The 19,462-nt window shown below is 49.3% G+C and overlaps 1 protein-coding gene across 1 annotated transcript in view; it reads right to left on the bottom strand.

Moving 5' to 3' along the window:
• Window positions 1–6,540: 6,540 nt before the first annotated feature.
• The window catches only part of SUV39H1 (suppressor of variegation 3-9 homolog 1), a 133,504-nt gene continuing 120,582 nt past the window's right edge, over window positions 6,541–19,462 (bottom strand). The window contains exon 6 of the mRNA XM_029610978.1: window positions 6,541–7,882. Within this exon, the coding sequence (XP_029466838.1) occupies window positions 7,749–7,882 (134 nt within the window). The 3' untranslated portion in view covers window positions 6,541–7,748. The remainder of the gene's footprint in view (window positions 7,883–19,462) is intronic.

Raw genomic sequence — 19,462 nt, 5'->3', positions numbered from 1 at the left:
TCCTGTTTCATGTGAACCAGCATGATGGGACTATTGTCTTGAATGTTGGTATATAAAAAAACTTAAATAAAATAAATAAATAAATAAATCTTCTCCAGTCAGGCGCACTGGCCTTTGGGGGTTATCTGGGCACAACCTGGACATCGGATATCATGGGAAGGCCCAAGGCACAGGACACAAACGTCGTGCGGGTCCATTATGGACATCGTCTGCGGGCACTCGAGGCACTTTCGAAAACCAGTCGCCATGTTTGAAAAAAGAGCGGCATGCGGTTGGTCACCGAAGGATCACCGGGAATGACCACAGAAAAATGCGGAACGGACTTACCAAGCGTCTGAGTAGTCGGTGTGCGATGGGGGACCCCGGGACGGGGAAGGAGTTGAAGGTAAACTTAAAAAATTTCTGTGAAGGAAAATGTGAGAAAAAAATTCACAGAGCTCCAGTAACCGCGAGGCACCTGCTGCGCGGGAAAAAAAAAGAGACTGAAGGGGGACCCCTTGTGGCTACAAGGTTAGTGGCATGCTGGGCATGCTCAGTGTGCCAGTCAAAGTTCTAGAAACTTTGACAGGTGTTCTGTGATAGGGCTCCATCTGATGATGTCACCCATCTGTGAGGACTACCATCCTGCTTGTCCTGGGAGAAATGCATGTCCATGGACGCTTTTTAAAATACATGTGCCGTGCCGCGCCCCGGCCCATGAGACGCGTGTTTCTTCCTGATTTGGCGCACGTAGGGCTTTTAAAATCTACCCCAAATAATATTTTTTTTTTAAAAAGCAGTTTCAATCCAAAACTTGAAAAAGCATACCAACTCTGAAAAGAGAAATCTAAGGCCATGCAGGGGATGTCTACCCAAAAAGGGGAACAGCAATCATCCATACTCAGGAGACAACACCGAACCACTCCTATGAACACATGGGGGTGGGCAGGAGGGAGGGAAAGAGACATTTCCTTTGTTCAGCTGTCTGCCAAACAAAAAAGGCTGCTGTTCCTGCCCTGGGATTGCCAGCAGGAACAGAACCGTGGCTAAACCTGCCATGGGATTTGCATCCTGGCGTATCTCCAAGTGCCTGAACAGAATTGTTTATCAGGTGCCGCAGCCAAAAACTCCACTTTAACACACCGTGACTGCCTTCTGCCACAATTCAGAGTCCAGGGCAACACTGTGTGGCCGCCTCTCCTTTCTCTGGCAAAAAAACAGCACAGACAGTCTGTCACCATGACAAGTCCGTGGGGGAAAAGAAGCTGCTGCTCAGGTCCACTCGCCGATGTGGTGCACATTCCATTGCTCTGAACATTATTTCCCCCCCCCCCTTCTTTTTTTTTTTTAAATGTCACTGCTGCTGTATGCAGGCATCCTCCCATGTTTGCAGAAGCTAGCATGCTGCCAAATAGCCCCACGGGCATTCACTAGTACTCTCAGGTACCTATGCAGCACACTCCCTCCATAGCAGCTCCCCCACGGCCACACTGCCCTTGGCTGCAGAGCTCACTGTCCCAGCTGAGCTCCAACTCCGTTTTTTGTTTTTTTTTTAATAGGGGGATTCCAGGGCAAAGAACATGAAGGGGTGTAAGCAGAAGAGAGGGAAGGGGGAATAGGGCAAGAAAGAAAAAGATTTTACTCCAAATCCTAGTTGGAAGCTCCCGTGGTCCTGGAATTGCTCCACCGAAGAAGGGAGTGAAGGCTGTCACCTCAGAAGCTCCTTCAATACACCACCTAAAACACAATTTTCAATGCATATAATAATAGACCATCATACTAGGCTTCATCAGTAGACTGTAAAGAAACACCTCAAAGACCTTCAGCCTTATATATAATCATCGATCTCAGATTATCCCACGTCTTTTTTTTTTCTTTTGCACTTAAAAGTCAATAAATTATACAATGTATTGTTCAAACCAATGTTGTGACTTATCTGATTGGTTAACTCCATGGTGCATACTCTCTCCATTGAGGTCTCTGAAAGCAGAGTTGCTTACCTGTAACAGGTGTTCTCCCAGGACAGTAGGATGTAGTCCTCACATGTGGGTTACCGTCACTGGACAGAGCCCTATCACGGAAAACTTTTCTGTCAGTTTCTAGAACTTTTGACTGGCACACTGAGCATGCCCAGCATGCCATAATCCCTGTAGCCACAGGGGTCTCCCTTCAGTCTCGTTTGTAGCAAAAGGCATGAGCAAAAAAATAAAATAAAACATTTCGAACCCAACTCCACGGGGTGGCGGGTGGGTTTCGTGAGGACTACATCCTGCTGTCCTGGGAGAAAACCTGTTACAGGTAAGCAACTCTGCTTTCTCCCAGGACAAGCAGGATGGTAGTCCTCACATATGGGTGATTAGCAAGTTACAGGCTCATATTTGTTTGGACCAACAGCGTACAACTTGTGCAACAGGCACAACAACTGGCCTGCTGTTGGGAAAAATGAGGCAGCCTGAAAACCACAGTAGATTGGATGTGTACGGGAGTTGGGATTATACTGGAAATAAGTTCTTCAAGACGGATTGGCCAAAGGCAGAGTCTTGGCGTCCTCCCTTGTCCAGGTAGTAATGTGCTGCAAATGTGTGAAGAGAGCTCCATGTTGCAGCTTTACAAATCTCAGCAATCGGTACTGAACGATAGTGTGCTACTGAGGTTGCCATGGCTCTTACTGAGTGCGCCTTCGCTTGTCTCTGGAGAGGAAGGCCTGCTTTGTTATAGCAGAATTCAATACAGTCTGCTAGCCAATTGGAGAGAGTTTGTTTGCTCACTGCAACTCCTGGTTTGTTTTTATTGAAGGAAACAAAGAGTTGGGTGGATTTCCTATGGACTGCAGTGCGGCCTAGGTAAAATGCAAGTGCACGTTTACAGTCTAAGGTGTGTTAAACCCTCTCGCCTGGTGAGAGTGGGGCCTTGGGAAAAAGATGGGCAAGACTATAGACTGATTTAAGTGGAATTCAGTAACCACCTTGGGAAGGAATTTAGGGTGAGTACGAAGTACCACTCGGTCATGTAGGAACCTTGTATAGGGTGAGTATCTGACAAGTGCTTGTAATGTACTAACCCTTATAGCAGATGTAATGGGTACTAGGAAGAAGACTTTCCATGTAAGAAATTTAACATCGCAGGAGTGCAAAACCTCAAACGGGGAGCGCATGAGTCTTGCAATTACTACGTTTAGGTCCCATTCGGTGACTTGTGGCCGTAGAGGGGGCTTAGGTTGTAGCAGGCCCCTCATAAACCGACTCACAGTGGGTTGCGCTGTAACCAGGGCATCCCCTACTCCCTTGTGGTACACTGAGATGACACTCAGGTGTACCCTCACCGAGGAAGTCTGGAGACCAGAGTCTGAAAGGTGCTAGAGAGTCTAATACAGATGAAGTGGGGCAGGAAAAGGGGTCGATACCTTTTTGCATGCACCATATGGTAAACCTATTCCACTTACAACGATAAGATTTCCTTGTGGAAGGCTTTCGTGAGGCTACAAGCACTTGAGAGACATCAGTTGAAAGATTGAGCGGTTGCAGGATCAAGCTTTCAACATCCAGGCTGTGAGGGATAGGGTCTGAAGGTTTGGATGGCGTAACATGCCTTGGTTCTGAGTTATGAGAGTGGGCACTGTGCCCAGGTGAATGGGTTCTCTGATCGAGAGGTCAAGAAGTATGGGAAACCATACTTGTTGAGGCCAATACGGGCTATGAGTATCATTGACCCTTTGTCCTGTTGTAGCTTGACTAGAGTTTTGGCTATCAGCAGTTTCGGGGGATACGCGTTTAGGAGGCCTGTGTTCCAGGGGTGAGCAAAGGCAGTCATGGTTAACTTGTTTTGTTGCCTGTGCAGGGAGCAGAATCTGTCCACTTTGTGATTCAGTTCAGATGCAAAGAGGTCTATTGATGGTTGACCCCAGCGTTGGAAGATTCTGGCCATTACCACAGGATCCAGAGACCACTCTTGGGGATGGAACTGTCGGCTGAGGCGATCTGCTATTACGTTCTGTATGCCTGCCAGATAAGTGGTCCGGAGATACATGGAGTGTGCAAGGATTGTGCAAGGGTCCAGGCCCAGATCTGCGTGGCTTCTTGGAAGAAGAGATAAGAGCCTGTGCTGCTCTGCTTGTTCAAGTACCACATTGCAACTGTGTTGTCTGTTTGTACGAGAACAGTCTTGTGTGAAAGGCAGTCCTTGAACGCATCTAGGGGCAAATTTTAAAACCTGCGCGTGGGCGCAGATTTGTTCACGCAACGCGGCGCGAACAAATCTACGCCCAATTTTATAACATGAGCGTGTAGCTGCGCGCATGTTATAAAATCCAGGGTCGGCGCACGCAAGGGGGTGCACAATTGTGGAACTTGCACGCGCCGAGCCGCGCAGCCTCCCTCCATTCCCTCCGAGGCCGCTCCGAAATTGGAGCGGCCTCGGAGGGAACTTTCCTTCCGCCACCCCTTACCTTCCCCTCCCTAACCCGCCCCCCAGCCCTACCTAGAACCCCCCCTTACCTTTGTTGAAGAAATTACTTACCTTTCCTGGTTTTTAATCAAGGACACACATACTTGAAGTTAGTTTACCCCACAATTCTCCTCCCCCCAATCTTTTAAGTCCAATGAGGTCGATATTCAAAAGCCATTTAAACAGACCACCGAAAAGTTATCCATCTAAATGGCAAAACTGACTCCGTCTCCAACTGCTATCAGGGGCACACTATACCCATTGGTCCTGAGTCCATCTGCTACATGCTAGGAAATGGCATATTTATAGACTTATCCGGCTAAATTCTAGCCAGTTAAGTTATTCGGACTTAGCCAGTTAACTTATGCGGCCAACTCTGGTTTTGCTGCTAACTTGTCTTAATGTTAGCTGGATCAACACGTCTAGCTAACTTTAAGATAGCTAGGTATATTCAGCAGCATGACACACCGCTGAACATTCCTTGCTTGTTAGCCAGGCAAGTTTATCCAGCTAATTAGCCATCGAGCAGCTAAATATTGCCCCCAATATTACCCAGCAAGCAATACTCACCAATCTTTTTCAGCTGCCAGCCAAATCTTCTTCTCGCAATACTTCCTCAGATGGCTAACAATTCTTCTTATCGACTGAGAATCCCAGATAGTTGCAACTGAAGGCTTATGGTTCTGTAACTCAATAGAGGCCAATTCCAATTGAGCTGAACCAGGAGGAATGTGCTGGGTCCCCCTCCCAAAAAGTGTTTCTTTGCCTGTAATTGGAATAATCCATCTTCTGATGGGGAACAGAAAACAAACTACAGCAATCCCTAGCTATTTATCAGAAAGAGGTCCTTTGCTTCAAATTTGTTCCATTTCCATCTGTTCATCGTAAGGACAATATCTCCTGTTTTGGACTATTCTAGTTCAAACATCTGCCAACCATAGTATCACATTAAAATATAAAAAGGGACAGATTGGTCATAGAGACCCTATTTCCAAAATCTCAATCACTGAAGAAAAATGAGCTCAGAAGTATCCTGAGCAATATTCAGTAGGCATTCTCGACCACTTCTTAATTATTTTAGTGCTGTTGATTTCTTGATTTAGATTAAGAACATAAGAAATTGCCATGCTGGGTCAGACCAAGGGTCCATCAAGCCCAGCATCCTGTCTCCAACAGAGGCCAAAACCAGGCCACAAGAACCTGGCAATTACCCAGTAGCTTGCATTTTATATTTATTTTATTGTTATCCAGAAGTTATTTATTGTTGTTGTATTGTGTGAACAATTATGTTTTTATGAATTCTGCTTTTCTTTTTTGATCAACCTAAGACTATCTGTCTCAATATAGGTAGAACATGAAAAATGTTAATATAAATAAGGTGTTCAGTAGGGAGGATAACGACAGGACGGGATGGGACAGGACATACATGGAGTAGGTTTGGTTAAAGTAGACTTGGAATCTGAGCCTTACAGTTTTCACAGCTCCATACTCTCAACCCTGGGTTGTAACCTCACTAGATTAAAAAATAAATAAATAAATAGAACCAGATTATGAGAAAGTGCTTTATTTCACTCTCTCCCCCCAAAAAATAATTTTATAAAACATTTGATCTCCACCTGAGTGTCCTCTGCGTTGTTTACATCGTAACTATTTACAATTAGAAAGAGCTGTGACAAGGCATGTATGTGTTTGTAGACAGATACTATCTGATTGTTTTGAGCAGTGAGAAAGGACAACCAAGGCATAGAATGAAAACCTTTAACATGTACCAGAGTCTCATTTAGCCGGAAGACAGAAAGAAGAAATAGATGGTGTATACTCCATCTCAGCCAGTTAACAACCAACCTCTTTACACCGACTGCCTTTTGTTAAACTCCCCTTTGGACAGTTAAATTCAAATCATCAGAGAGAAGGACAAGAGAAGCTCATTCTCTTTTACAAGATAAAAAAATAACCAACTGTGGAAATAAATTGAAAGCTGGAGTCAGAAGAAGGGAAGATCCTATTCTCTTCATGGGAAGAAAGCATCATTAGTCTTTTCCTGTTCAGTGGGGGGCACGGGCGGCAAGGAAGGTAAGTCACATATGTGTGTTTTACCACACTAAGTCAACAAACAAATAAAATTAAAAAAACAATTTTATATACAGAGAATGAGGTAATACATGCATTTCATTAATATATATATATATATACATAGCAAGGGAGAAGAAAGTTCCTCTGGATTAGAATGGACACCCCTACCCCCACCCTCACCATTTCTAGCATTCAGAATGGCAAACAGTGGGTTACCTATTAAGTGACTATCTCCCTGATTAAGGGATTACAGTAGACAGCGCTATGAGTGACACCTTGCACAGCAAAGCAGGAGTAATTAACTTTGGCATGACGGTTACCACTCACATCTTCACTGACATGGTAGTTTTGTTTACTTATTCATGGTTCCATTTGTCAAGATAGCCACTCCCATGAGGCAGCAATTCAAAGAATTCAGCTTCTGTCCTGTTTCAGGTAGAGTGGGACCTGCCCCATGCTATGATACTGATCAGTCCACAGTGGGAAAACTGGTGCCTCACCAACAATGGTAGTATACCCCTTTGAGAGCTCTGTGAAAACCTCCCTCACTAATTCAAGTAGGAAAGATTTGTGAATATTTAAAACTATTTTAAAAATGAAAATAAAATGCTAAAAATACAAAGAAACATAATGTACTTTGATTCTCAGCTGCAGTGTCAGAAACTCCCCAAGTATCTCAGCACTATTCCTGGAGTGATTTGCTTAAATAAGAACCCTCCTTCAATTGTTCAGTTCCTTTCCCAATTTAAAAAACCTACTACACCCTGGTACCATAGTGAGGAGACAGGAGTGGTTCCAAGGCACCCCTTCTCTTCTCAGTCACAAAATGTCAAATCAATGAGTCAGGACACTAGAAGGTCCCAAAATCAATAACACAAACCTAAAATAATTTTAAATCATTAAAACATTTTAAAATGTCAATTCTATGTGCCCTATGAAACAAACAGATGGCAGACGAAGAAGTCTCACATTTGGAAGAGGAGTCAACTTCAAATATGGTGCAATAAAGAATTGAAAGAAATCATGGATGTAAAAGGGAATATCTTCTGCCAATGCTGTTAATAGGCTCAGGGATGCTGCTGCTACTTGTGCCTCCAAAACATGCCAGTTTACCAGAAGGTATCCAACTCTGCAATTTCTATTTATAAGTATTACTGGTTGCCATCTCTGAAAATACCTCTCCCACCCCAATATTAGTCCTTCTTTGCTGGAAAGCAGATGGAGGAGACCAAATGGATACCATGGAACCTCTGCTAGAAGAGGTACTTGCGGCAGGTTTGGGTACCACATTTACATTCCATTCGGATCCGTTTCTTAGGGGAACCTGCCATACCCGCCAGTCCGAAATTGGAGTCCATGCGTGTACTTTCCACATCAACGGGGTCCACTGCAGGAAGAATACAGAAAATTAGCTCCACAAGGAAAGGCCTAGCAATGACTGTTACTCTTAGTCTCTTAATCTTTCAGGGGTCTCAGTACTGGAATAAAAGAGGTCTGGAAGGAACCTAGAGATACCTACCCCAGTTCCTGCCTCAAAGCAGGATCTACAGTACTTAAATCAGCCCAAAGAAATGTGTCCCTAACCTAGTCTTAAAAACCTCAAGTGATGGCAAGTCCACCACCAACCAAGTGACTTGTTCCAGTGTTCGATTACTCTTATGCTCAGAAAGCCAAATTGCTCATCTGGAACAGATGTTCTATGAGGACAGTAGACCAGTCACACACATGGGCATGTGACCACCTGTGAGTGCCAATCAAGTCACTCCTACAGAGCTTTCTGGAAAAATTATAAAGCCACTATCATTCAACTGTGGAATTTCTTGCTTAGCAGCAGTCCCACAGCTGCCTTCAGTTTCTGAACAGCAGAGACAACATTCACCAATGAACAAAAAACTAGTTTGTGTTGAAGATAACCTCTATTTTATTTTCATTTATTTTAATGAAGAAAGACAACACAGAAAAACAACTCAAAGTTGTAAAAAATGGACCCCAGGGAGAAAGATGTTGGGCTTTATTCCTCAAAAAAATAAAAGAAAATTATTCCTTACCTGCTAATTTTCATTCCTGTAGTACCACAGATCAGTCCAGACCATGGGTTATGTCCCCCTTCCAGCAGATGGAGTCAGAGCAAAAACTGACAGGACACCCACCTATAAGCAGGTGCAGTCTCTGCATCCCCTCAGTATAAAGAATATCAAAGCCAGAAAGAATGGAGTGGATGGAGCAAGATATGCAAATAGGATAACTGTACCTTGGAACAAATAACTAAACATCCAGAACATCAACTTTCAAAAAGAACGAACAGCAAACAGCCGAATAGTACTAAAAAACTTGAGCTGAGTAATCGAGCCTTTCTTCAACCCAACACTAACTTCTGGGTGGGCGTCTGGACTGATCCGTGGTACTACAGGAACGAAAATTAGCAGGTAAGGAATAATATTCTTTTCCCTGTACATATCCGGATCAGTTCAGACCATGGGATGTACCAAAGCTTCCCTTAGACAGGGTGGGTCCCTGAAAGCTCGGCTCGAATTACTTGAGCACCAAAAGAGCCAAAGACCGGCACCTGGAGGTTTAGCCGGTAATAAAAAGTGTGCAAAGACTTCCAAGTTGCCGCACGACATATTTCCTGTGGAGACACCGAACGACTTTCCGCCCAAGACGCTGCTTGAGCCTGCAGCGAATGAGCTCTAATACCGTCTGGGGGTAACTTGCCTGCACCGATGTAGGCTGAAGAGATATTCTTTCAACCACTGGGCGATGGTGGTTTTCGTCGCCTTGTCTCCCCTCTGAGAGCCATGCCATAAGACAAACAGATGGTCCGAGAGGCGGAAATCATTCGTCATTTCCAAATACCGAATGAGGACCCGTTTGACATCGAGGCATCGGAGCTCCCTGGAATCCTCGTCCGAGAAGGATGGCAGCTCCACCGACTGATTCAAATGAAAAGGCGACACCACCTTAGGTAGAAAAGCCGGCACAGTGGTCAGCGAAATCCCTGAGTCAGTGAAACGAAGATAAGGCTCCCGGCAGGACAAGGCTTGGAGCTCCGAAATTCTCCTGGCAGAGGAAATGGCCACTAAAAATATCGTTTTGAGCGTGAGAGCCTTCAGAGAAGCCCTCTTCAAGGGTTAGAAAGGTGGTCCCGAGAGGATCCAAAGGACCAGATTTAAGTCCCACGAAGGCGCTACTACATGCACCGGTGGCTTGACGTGTTTCACACCCTTCAGAAAACGGACTATGTCCGGGTGGGACGATAAAAGGGCCCCTTCTCGGCGAGGAATCAATGCACCAAGGGCAGCCACTTGAACTCTCAGGGAATTGTAAGCCAATCCTTTCTGCAGTCCCTGCTGGAGAAAGGAGAGAAGCTGTGGCACCGACGCTTGACGAGGAGGAACCGGCACAGTTTCACACCAAGCCTCAAATACTTTCCAGACCCAGACATAGGCAACTGGAGTGGAAGTCTTTCTCGCCCGAAGCAATGAAGAAATAACATCTTCCAGGTAGCCCCGTCTCCTCAGGCGGCACCTTTCAAAAGCCAGGCCGCAAGACAGAAGCGATCTGCCTGGTCGAAAAATACGGGACCCTGGTGGAGGAGATTTGACAGATGTCCGAGCCGAATGGGCCCCTCCACTGCGAGACTGACCAGGTCTGCAAACCATGGCTGTCAAGGCCACTCTGGAGCTATCAGAATCACAGCTCTCCGATGAGACTCTATTCTTCGCAGTACCTTCCCGATCATGGGCCACGGTGGAAACACAGAGTAAGAGCATGGGAGGCCACGGCAGAGCCAGACCATCCACGCCTTCCGTGCCATGCTCCCGTCTGCAGCTGAAGAAGCACGGAGCCTTCGTGTTCTGGTGAGTGGCCATGAGGTCCAGGTGAGGGACCCCCACCTGCTGAAAACGAGCTCTACTGCCTCCTCGGAGAGTTCCCACTCCCCTGGATCTATGCGTTGACGGCTCAGGAAATCCGCCTGGACGTTGTCCAGCCCGGCTATGTATGAAGCTGCCAGACGGGAGAGGTGGCGTTCCGCCCAGGACATCAGACTGTCTGCCTCCAGCGAGACTTGGTGACTCCTTGTGCCTCCCTGACTATGTAAGCCACTGTGGTCGCGTTGGCGGAGAGCACTCTTATGGCCCTGCCCTGAATGAGAGGGAGGAACTGCCTCAGGGCCAGTCAAATCGCCCTGGTCTCCAGGCAATTGATGGGCCACGCCACTTGCGCTGTTGTCCATTGTCCCTGTATGGAGGACCTGCCGCAAACTGCCCCCCAACCGGAGAGGCTGGCATCCGAGGTTAATATGATCCATTGAGGCATTTCCAACTCCATCCCCTGTAACAGATGGTCCAGCTGGAGCCACCAGGAGAGGCTGTGATTGGCCACCTCCGGTAGCGGCAGGGGTGCCTGAAAATCCTGGGACACAGACTTCCAGCGGGAAAGCAATGCCCTCTGCAAAGGACGCATATGCGCAAATGCCCATGGGACCAGATAGATAGTGGAAGCCATAGTACCTAGGAGCTGCAGATAATCCCAAGCTGTCGGGGGCGAGAGGCAACGAAACCGCTGTAGCTGGTCCGGGAGAGTATGCGCTCGGTCCTGTCGGAGAAAAACCTTGCCCACCTTGGTGTTGAAGTGCGCTCCCAGGAAGTCGAGCTCCTGCGAAGGCACGAGACAGCTCTTGGCAAAATTGACGACCCATTCTAGAGAGTGTAGGAGGTGCAGGACCTTGGCGACAGATTGTTGACACTGGGACTCAGATTTTGCTTGGATGAGCCAGTCGTCCATGTATGGATGGACTAGAACCCCATCCCTCCGGAGCGCTGCCGCCACAACCACCATTACCGTGGTTAAAGGTGTGGGGTGCAGTCGCCAGCCCGAATGGCAGTGCCTGGAATTGAAAGTGCTGGCCGAGGATCTTGAAGCGAAGAAATCTTTTATGATCCCACAGAACTGGGATGTGAAGGTAGGCCTCCGTCAGGTCTAGGGAGGTTAGAAACTCCCCCCAATGCACGGCCGCAATGACCGAGCGTAGCATTTCCATCTGGAAATGAGAGATCTTGAGGGCCCTGTTGACCATCTTGAGGTCCAGTATGGGACGGAATGAGCCTTCCTTCTTGGGAACCACAAAGTAGATGGAATAATATTGGCCTAATCCGTGTTTCGTCGACGGGACCGGCAGTATGGCTCCTAAGCCGAGGAGTCGATCCAATGTCTGGCGGACGATCGCCTGCTTCTTCTGAGGCCCACAGAGAGAGAAGAGAAATCTGTCTCTTAGGGGTCTTGCAAATTCTAAGGCGTAGCCTTCTTTTAGAATATCCAGGACCCATTGGTCTGACGTGATTTTGGTCCACTCCTTGTAGAAGAGAGATAGGCGCCCTCCTATCTTGAGGATGGGGGAGTGGACCGGCAAGACTTCATTGGTTAGGCTTGGACGCTCCTCCTTAGAAGAGTGCTTCCCGGGCTGGATGTCTGCCCCGAAAGGAATGAGACCAGGCTTGGGACCGAGAGGAGGGTGGTCTCTGGGTGACTGGTCTGGACTGCCGGAAGCGACGCTGATCCCGGAAGCGGCTTCGCATAGCGCCAAATGATCTGGGCTGTCTAGGCTTATCCTCTGGCAGCTTGTGTACCTTATTCACCCCGAGAGACTTAATCATCTGATCCAGTTCATCACCAAAGAGTAATTTACCTTTGAAGGGTAAAGAACCAAGCTGTGCTTTCGAGGAAGCATACGCTGACCAGTTACGGAGCCAGAGGAGGTGCCTTGCCGAGACCGCCGAGACCATGGAGTGAGCTAGCACCCGCAGGAGATCATACAGAGCATCCGCCCCATATACAATGACGGCATCTAGGCGTTCTGCCTGCTAAGCTTCCTCTGGAGGTAGATCTTGGGCTCCCAGGAGCTGTTGAACTCATCGGAGCCCTGCCCTTTGCATGAAGGAGCTGCAGACCGCCGCCCGAACGCCCAGACTTCGAAAATCCTCTTCAGATAGACTTCCAGCTTTCTATCCTGAACGCCTCGTAAGGCTGCCCATCCGGTGATTGGAATGGTGGTTCTCTTTGTGACTGCAGTCATGGAGGCATCAACCTTCAGTAGCTTGAGGAGCTCCAGAAAATCTTCTGGGAGCGGATAAAGGTTGTTCATGGCCCTGCCGGCCCGGAGCGATGCCTCCGGAGTATCCCATTCCCGGGAAAGCAATTCCAGTATCGTTGGATGAGAAGGAAAGGTCTTGGCTGGAGGCTGAAGACCTGCAAGAATGGGGTCTCCCCGCTTACTCTCACTTGGTGGACCTGTGGGCTCCGCAGCAGGATCAATGTCTAATTTGTCCACTACATGTGGGATGATGGGATCAAGCTCGCCCCGCTGAAAAAGGCGTAAGATGCGGGGGTCATCTCCCTCCATTTGTGCCTGGGCCCCCGGATCATCCAGATCTGAGTCCCGACGGATCTGGAGCCAGATCTGCGGTCTGGATGACCGGCGGGGACACCACCCGAACTCGGGAGGGCCCTTGAGCGGCAACTGGTCTCTGGAAGCCTCCTGGCCTCTGGACAGTGACAGGCCCTGTGACAACCCCTGTAGGAATTTGAGGTACAGCTGGGGGTGACACAAGTAAAGGATCCACCAACCTGGGCACCTTAGCGGGAGGAGGAACGGACGTTGGATCCTGGGGCTGGCTCTGCCGAGCCAAATATGCATTATGCATAAGGAGAATGAATTCCGCTGAAAATGGCTCCGGGGCAATCCCCGGGGGGGGGGTGTCATAGACGTGGGGGGTCCTGAGGGAGGGTCACACGGAGAGAGATCCTCATCCGGGAGGTGGGCCGGGAGCAAGACCGGTGGGGAAGGCGAACTCCCGAAGTCTGCACTGTCCTCCTGATGCAATGGCGCCGGCTCCCCTGCAGACAAAATGGCTGCCGTTCCCGCGCTGTCCGGGAACGGGACTGGCCTCGGAGACAGTGAACGCGCATGGCCGCGCGAAGGAGGACGCGCTCCTGGCTTCGACGGACCCTCCCCACTGGGGAGATACCTCGTGCAGAGCCCAACCCGGGAGAGCCGCGAAGTGAGCTCTCCACAGGTACTGCATCGCGTGGATCGTGGCATGGGGGGAAGAAAGGAGTCGTGATCAAAAATTCACCCCTGAACGCTGCCTAAACGAGGCAGAAGGAGAACGCGACTGAAACGGCCCCGAATGCAAGCGCTTTACAGGCGCTGTCAAAAGTAAAACTCTTCTTTTTTTTTTTTTTTGTGACAGAGGAATGCCGCTTCTCTGTTCTGTGCTGCCCCGAGGCAAACGGCTTCTCAGGGCAGCAAGTCGCGCCGACGGGGGAGAGGTTGGACCACCAACTTACACCCTAATGAGGAAGGAAGACAATCCCTTTAAAATAAATAAAACAGAGAGAACTCACCGCAACAGTCAAAAATATAAACCCCCAATCTGGGGAAACGAGCCAAAAGCCAGAGATCAGTCTGCAAGCTGAAGAACTACTGAGGAGTTGGTAGGTAAGAAGAACCTCACACTAAACTCTGTCAACAACTTTTTTTTTTTTTTTTTTTTTTTAAACTTGCTCCATCCACATCAGAGAGAGAATCAATAAATAAAGAAAAAATACTATTCTGTCTTGACACCGAGGGGGAACCGCAGGTATGACCCTCATCTGTTGAGTCAGAGGAAATACTGATGGAACGTAGAGAATGCACCTGCTTATAGGTGGGTGTCCTGTCAGTTTTTGCTCTGACACCATCTGCTGGAAGGGGGACATAACCCATGGTCTGGACTGATCCGGATACGTACAGGGAATGGAGGATAGACAGTTAATCTAGCATCAAGAAGACAGGCTGTGTCATGACAGAGAAATATGAATGTGTGACAAACTCCAGATCACAACCTTGTAAATCTCCTCAATGTACACAGACCTCAGATGGGCCAATGGATATTATCATAACCTTTACCTTATGAGCCTTGACATGCTCCCTAGGCATAACAAAACGAGATGCAATCTATTATTCAATTGGAGGTGGCAACTTCCAACAACAGGTGATCCAGAAAACGAAGGGTCGCTTCAACTGTAGATCTGTGGCTTAGGAAAAAAAGCTTGATAGGGCAACTAAAGTGGAAATCCCACTCCAGCTTGGGCAGGAACTTAAGATGCATGCAGAGCACAACCCTACAATAGAAGATGATGAGTCACTAGGGCCTAGAGCTCATTGATTCTGAGGGCTGACTACCACTAAAAGAGAAACATTCCAGGTCAAGTACTTGAGTTTACAGAACACGAATGACTCAGAAGAGCCCTTCAATCAGCTGAATGAAACCACAATGTTCCATGACACTGTAGGAGGCTTCAACTGAAGCAAGCCTTTCATGAATATAACTAAAAAGGTAAAATTACTACTTACCTGATAAAGCGCAGTTGCTTACCTGTAACAAGTGTTCTCCTAGGACAGCAGGCTGTTAATCCTCACATGTGGGTGACATCATCCGATGGAGCCCGGCACGGAAAACGTTTGTCAAACTTTCTAAAAGCTTTGACCAGCATACTGAGCATGCCGTTATCCACATGAGGTCTCCCTTCAGTCTTGTAACATTGAAAAAAATACGAGTGAAAAAATAAAACAAATCGGAAGGAGAACACAATTCCATGGGGAGGCGGGCGGGATACCTGAGGACTAACATCCTGCTGTCCTAGGAGAACATCTATTACAGGTAAGCAACAGCACTTTCGCCTAGCACAAGCAGGATGGTAGTCCTCGCATATGGGTGAATACCAAGCTCCTGACTGTCTCCGTAGTAGGAGAGACCAATAGCTACCGAACAAGGTGCAACGGGCACAACACAACTGTGGCGCTGTAGGTCAGCAGGGGACTGTCTGGTTCCCACAGAAGCTTGAAGAGTTAGGGTCAAGCCTGGAACAGGTTGCACAGGACGGATTGACCAAAGGTACTGTCCTGATGCCCATCCTTGTCCAAGCAATAATGAGCCACAAACATGTGAAAAGAACTCCAGGTTGCAACCTAGCAAATTTCCATGATGGGGACTGCACGCAAATGAGCCACCGACTTTGCCATAGCCCGCACAGAGTAAGCCTTAACTCTGCCAGCTAATGGAAGGCCTGCCTGCGCAAAGCAGAAGGCGATGCAATCAGCCAACCAGTTAGACAAGGTCTGTTTACCCACTGCCACTCCCAGCCTGTTGGAATCAAAGGACACAAAGAGATGGGTGGACTGTCTGTGGTTGGTAGTGCGATCTAGATAGAAAGCCAAAGCGCTCTTACAGTCCAGGGTATGAAGAGCCCATTCCCCCAAGTGGGAATGAGGCCTCAGAAAGAAGGTGGGTAAAACGATGAATTGATTGATATGAAAATCAGTTGCAACCTTGGGCAGAAACTTCGGATGCATATGCAAGACCACACGATCGTGAAAAACTCGTGTATTACGGGTATGTAACTAGAGCCTGAAGCTCACTGACCCTACGAGCCAAAGTAATTTCCACCAGAAATATGACTTTCCAGGTGAGGAACTTCAGGTTGCAGGACTGCAATGGCTCAAAAGGAGGTTGCATGAACCGAGCTAGGACAACATTGAGGTCCCAGGAGAAAACCGGAGGCTGAAGAGGGGGCTTCAGCTGGAGGAGGCCCCGCATGAAACATCCTACTAAAGGTTGTATTGAAACGGGCATGCCAGTGACACTCAGGTGAACCCCAACTGAATTGGCTTGAAACCCAGACTCAGAGAGAGATGCCACAGGTGGTACAACAGCCAGGGAAGGGGACATGAGAAAGGATCTAAATCATGTCCTGTGCACCAGATTGAAAACCTTTTCCACTTCAAGCTGAAGGGACTTCCTGGTAGAAGGCTTCCAAGATGCCACTATCACCTGGGAGACGCAGTCAGAGAGCACCAAGGGCTGGAGGACTACGTGCTTAACATCCAAGCTGTCAGGGCCAATGCTCGGAGGTTCAGATGGTGCAGAGCACCCTCCTGATTCTGTGAGATGAGATCGGGCATCTTCCCCAGCCGGATGGGTGCCCGCACTGACAGGTCCTGCAGCAGCGGGAACCAGACCTGTCGGGGCCAAGAGGGCGCCACGAGTATCATGGTCCCCTGTCCTGCTGAAGCTTCAGCAGTGTCCTCAAGAGGAGCGGTAGAGAGGGGTACACGTACAGCAGGCCCCTCCCCCAGTGGAGGGAGAAATCATCGCAGGTCAGATGTCTGCCCCCCGACACCAGGGAGCAGAATCTGGTCACCTTGTGGTTGTGTGGGGAGGTGAAGAAATCCACATCCGGTGTAACCCATTGGGGAAATAGCTCAGCTACTACCTCCGGGTTGAGGGACCAGTCATGTGGCTGGAAGGAGCGGCTTAAGCCTGGAAGGTATGTCGCTTGCAGAGACATCCCCTGTGAAAGGGCCCAAGTCCACACTTGCACCGCCTCGTGGCAAAGGAGGAACGAACCCGTGCTGGTCTGCTTGTTGATATACCACATCGCTACCTGGCTGTCCGTTCGGATCAGGACTGCCTTGTGCGACAACCGGTCTCTGAATGCCCACAAGGCGTAACGGATTGCCCGAAGCTCCAGGAAGTTTATTTGACAGTGGGCTTCGAAGGCAATCCAGAGACCTTGCATGTGGATACCATCCACATGGGCTCCCCAGCCCTGAGGAGAGGCAGTCTGGAAGGGGAGTCCCCTCTCCAAGTTGAAGAGGTCTTCCCACCAGGACAGAGACACTTGCAGAGGATCTGTGACTGTGACGAGAGTCTCAAGATCCTGGGAGGCCTGTCGCCATTGCGACTGTAAGGTCCATTGAGCCCTCCGCATGCACAGGTGGGTGAGAGGGGTAACATGGATGGAGGCTGCCACATGACCGAGCAGGAGAAGAGCGGACACCTGCCGGCTGTTGCAGACAGAGGTGGCCAACGATGCGAGGGCAAGAGCCTAATCCCTGGGCAAGAATGTGCTCTCCTGCACAGTGTCCAGCCTGGCCCCTATGAAGTCCAGCTGAGGAGACAGGTAGAGATGAGACTTGGGCTAATTGATAAAGAACCCCAAAGTTTGCAGTACCTGCACTGTCAGGGCCAGAGCCTTCAGAGCCCCAGCCCGGGAGTCGCTCTTGATCAACCAGTCGTCGAGGTACGAGAAGACATACCATTCGACGTCTGAGATAGGCCAACACCACCACGAGGTATTTGGTGAAAACGCGGGGGGCGGAAGCCAACCTGAAGGGCAGCACTCTGTATTGGTAATGAGCTGTCCCTGATACAAAGTGGAGGTACTTCCTGTGGCCGGGGAAAATGGCTATGTGAGCGTATGCCTCCTTGAGATCGAGGGAGCAAAGCCAGTCTCCTCCTCTGAGGAGGGGAATCATTATGCCCAGAGAGACCATCTTGAACTTTTCCCGTGTGAGAAATTTGTTCATCGCCCTGAGGTTGGGGATGGGGCGCAAGCCACCATTCCTTTTCAGAATGAGGAAATACCTCGAATAGAACTCACGGCCCTGCTGGGAGTGAGAGACCGACTCTACCGTGCCTGCTGTGAGCGGAGAGCTCTGTTTGAAGTATGACCTGCTGGGCAGATGAACCCCAAGATGGCCATGGAGGAGAGGTCCCTGGGAGCCAGCTGAAATTGAGATGGTACCCCTGACGGATGATAGAAAGGACCCATCGGTCCGAAGTGATCGCTTCTCAGCGACGAGTGAAACTCAGGAGCCTGCCACCTACTGAGGGATCTGGCATCAGGGGCATAGTCAATTGACTTCCATTCCCTCGCTGCCAGTCAAAAGCCCGTGGCCGGGGCTTTTTGGGGCGCCAGCTGGGGTCTAGGTGCTCGCTGCTGGCGAGGACGGTCCCTGGAGCCAGTGCATGGCATACAAGCCTGGGAGGCCGGAGGATAATATTTCCTCTGCCTGTAAAAGGGCTTCCGGGATCCCAGTTTGGAGGATTTCCTGGCCAAGGTCAGTCCTTCGGAGGCACTAGCGGACAGCTGTTGAAGGGTGTCATGATGATCCTTCAGTTGTGCTACCGCATCCCAGACTTTATCCCCAAACAGGTTTTCACCTGTGCAGGGGAGGTCGGCAAGCCTTTCCTGGATCTCTGGATGGAGGTCCAAGGCTCTGAGCCACGCCATCTTCCGGGTGCCGATGCCCACTGTGGCCACTGTCTCAAAGACATCATAGGTGGACCGCACCTCATGCATGTCAGCTTCCTGACCCAGTAGAACAATGGCCGCGTGCCTCCTGCTGCTGTTGAGGCAGGCCCTCTGTAAAGTCCTGGACTCGCTTCCAGAGGCTGCGGTTGTACTCGGTCATGTAGAGCTGATAGGCGGCGATGCGAGCCACCAGCATAGCACCTTGGAAGACCTTCCCGCCCAAGGCATCAAGCTCCCTGTGCTCTCGCACCAGAGGAGCAGAGGCATGGATGTGGGAGCACCGGGCCTTCTTCAGGGTGGATTCCACGACCATCAACTGGTGGAGGGAGGTGCCGTTTCTCGAACCCCATGGCCTGCTGCACCAAACAGGTGGCATCAGCCTTTCTGTTGACAGGGGAGATAGAAATGAGGTGTTCCCACATGCAGAGGAGGAGGTCCTTGAAGATGTCTTGGATAGGACCACGATCTCCTTCGGAGTGTCAACATGCTGGAGTACTTCCAGCATTTTGTGTCGCACATCCTCTTCCATGAGCTACTGAAAGGGGATGGCTTCAGCCACGACTCACACAAACCCCGCAAAGGACAGATCCTTGGGGGGTGATCGATGCCATTCTTCTGGCGGGGAGAGTTCCGAGAGGGGGTCATCCAAAAACTCAGAGGATGACTTCATAGAATTATCTCTCCAAGGGTCATAAGGCCCTTCCTCCTCATTAGGGCCAAGGACGAGGCCCGTGAGGGGTATCAGTTCTGGGCTCCGATGGCCTCAGAGGCCTGAAAGGTACCGCAGGAATCGACTGTTCCCCTGGCATTGAGGGGACTGGATGTG

This window comes from Rhinatrema bivittatum, chromosome 1, assembly GCF_901001135.1.
Source record: "Rhinatrema bivittatum chromosome 1, aRhiBiv1.1, whole genome shotgun sequence".
Classification (NCBI taxonomy): domain Eukaryota; kingdom Metazoa; phylum Chordata; class Amphibia; order Gymnophiona; family Rhinatrematidae; genus Rhinatrema; species Rhinatrema bivittatum.
The sequence above is the reverse complement of the archived record's forward strand: the minus strand, read 5'-3'. Positions and strand labels throughout refer to the sequence as shown.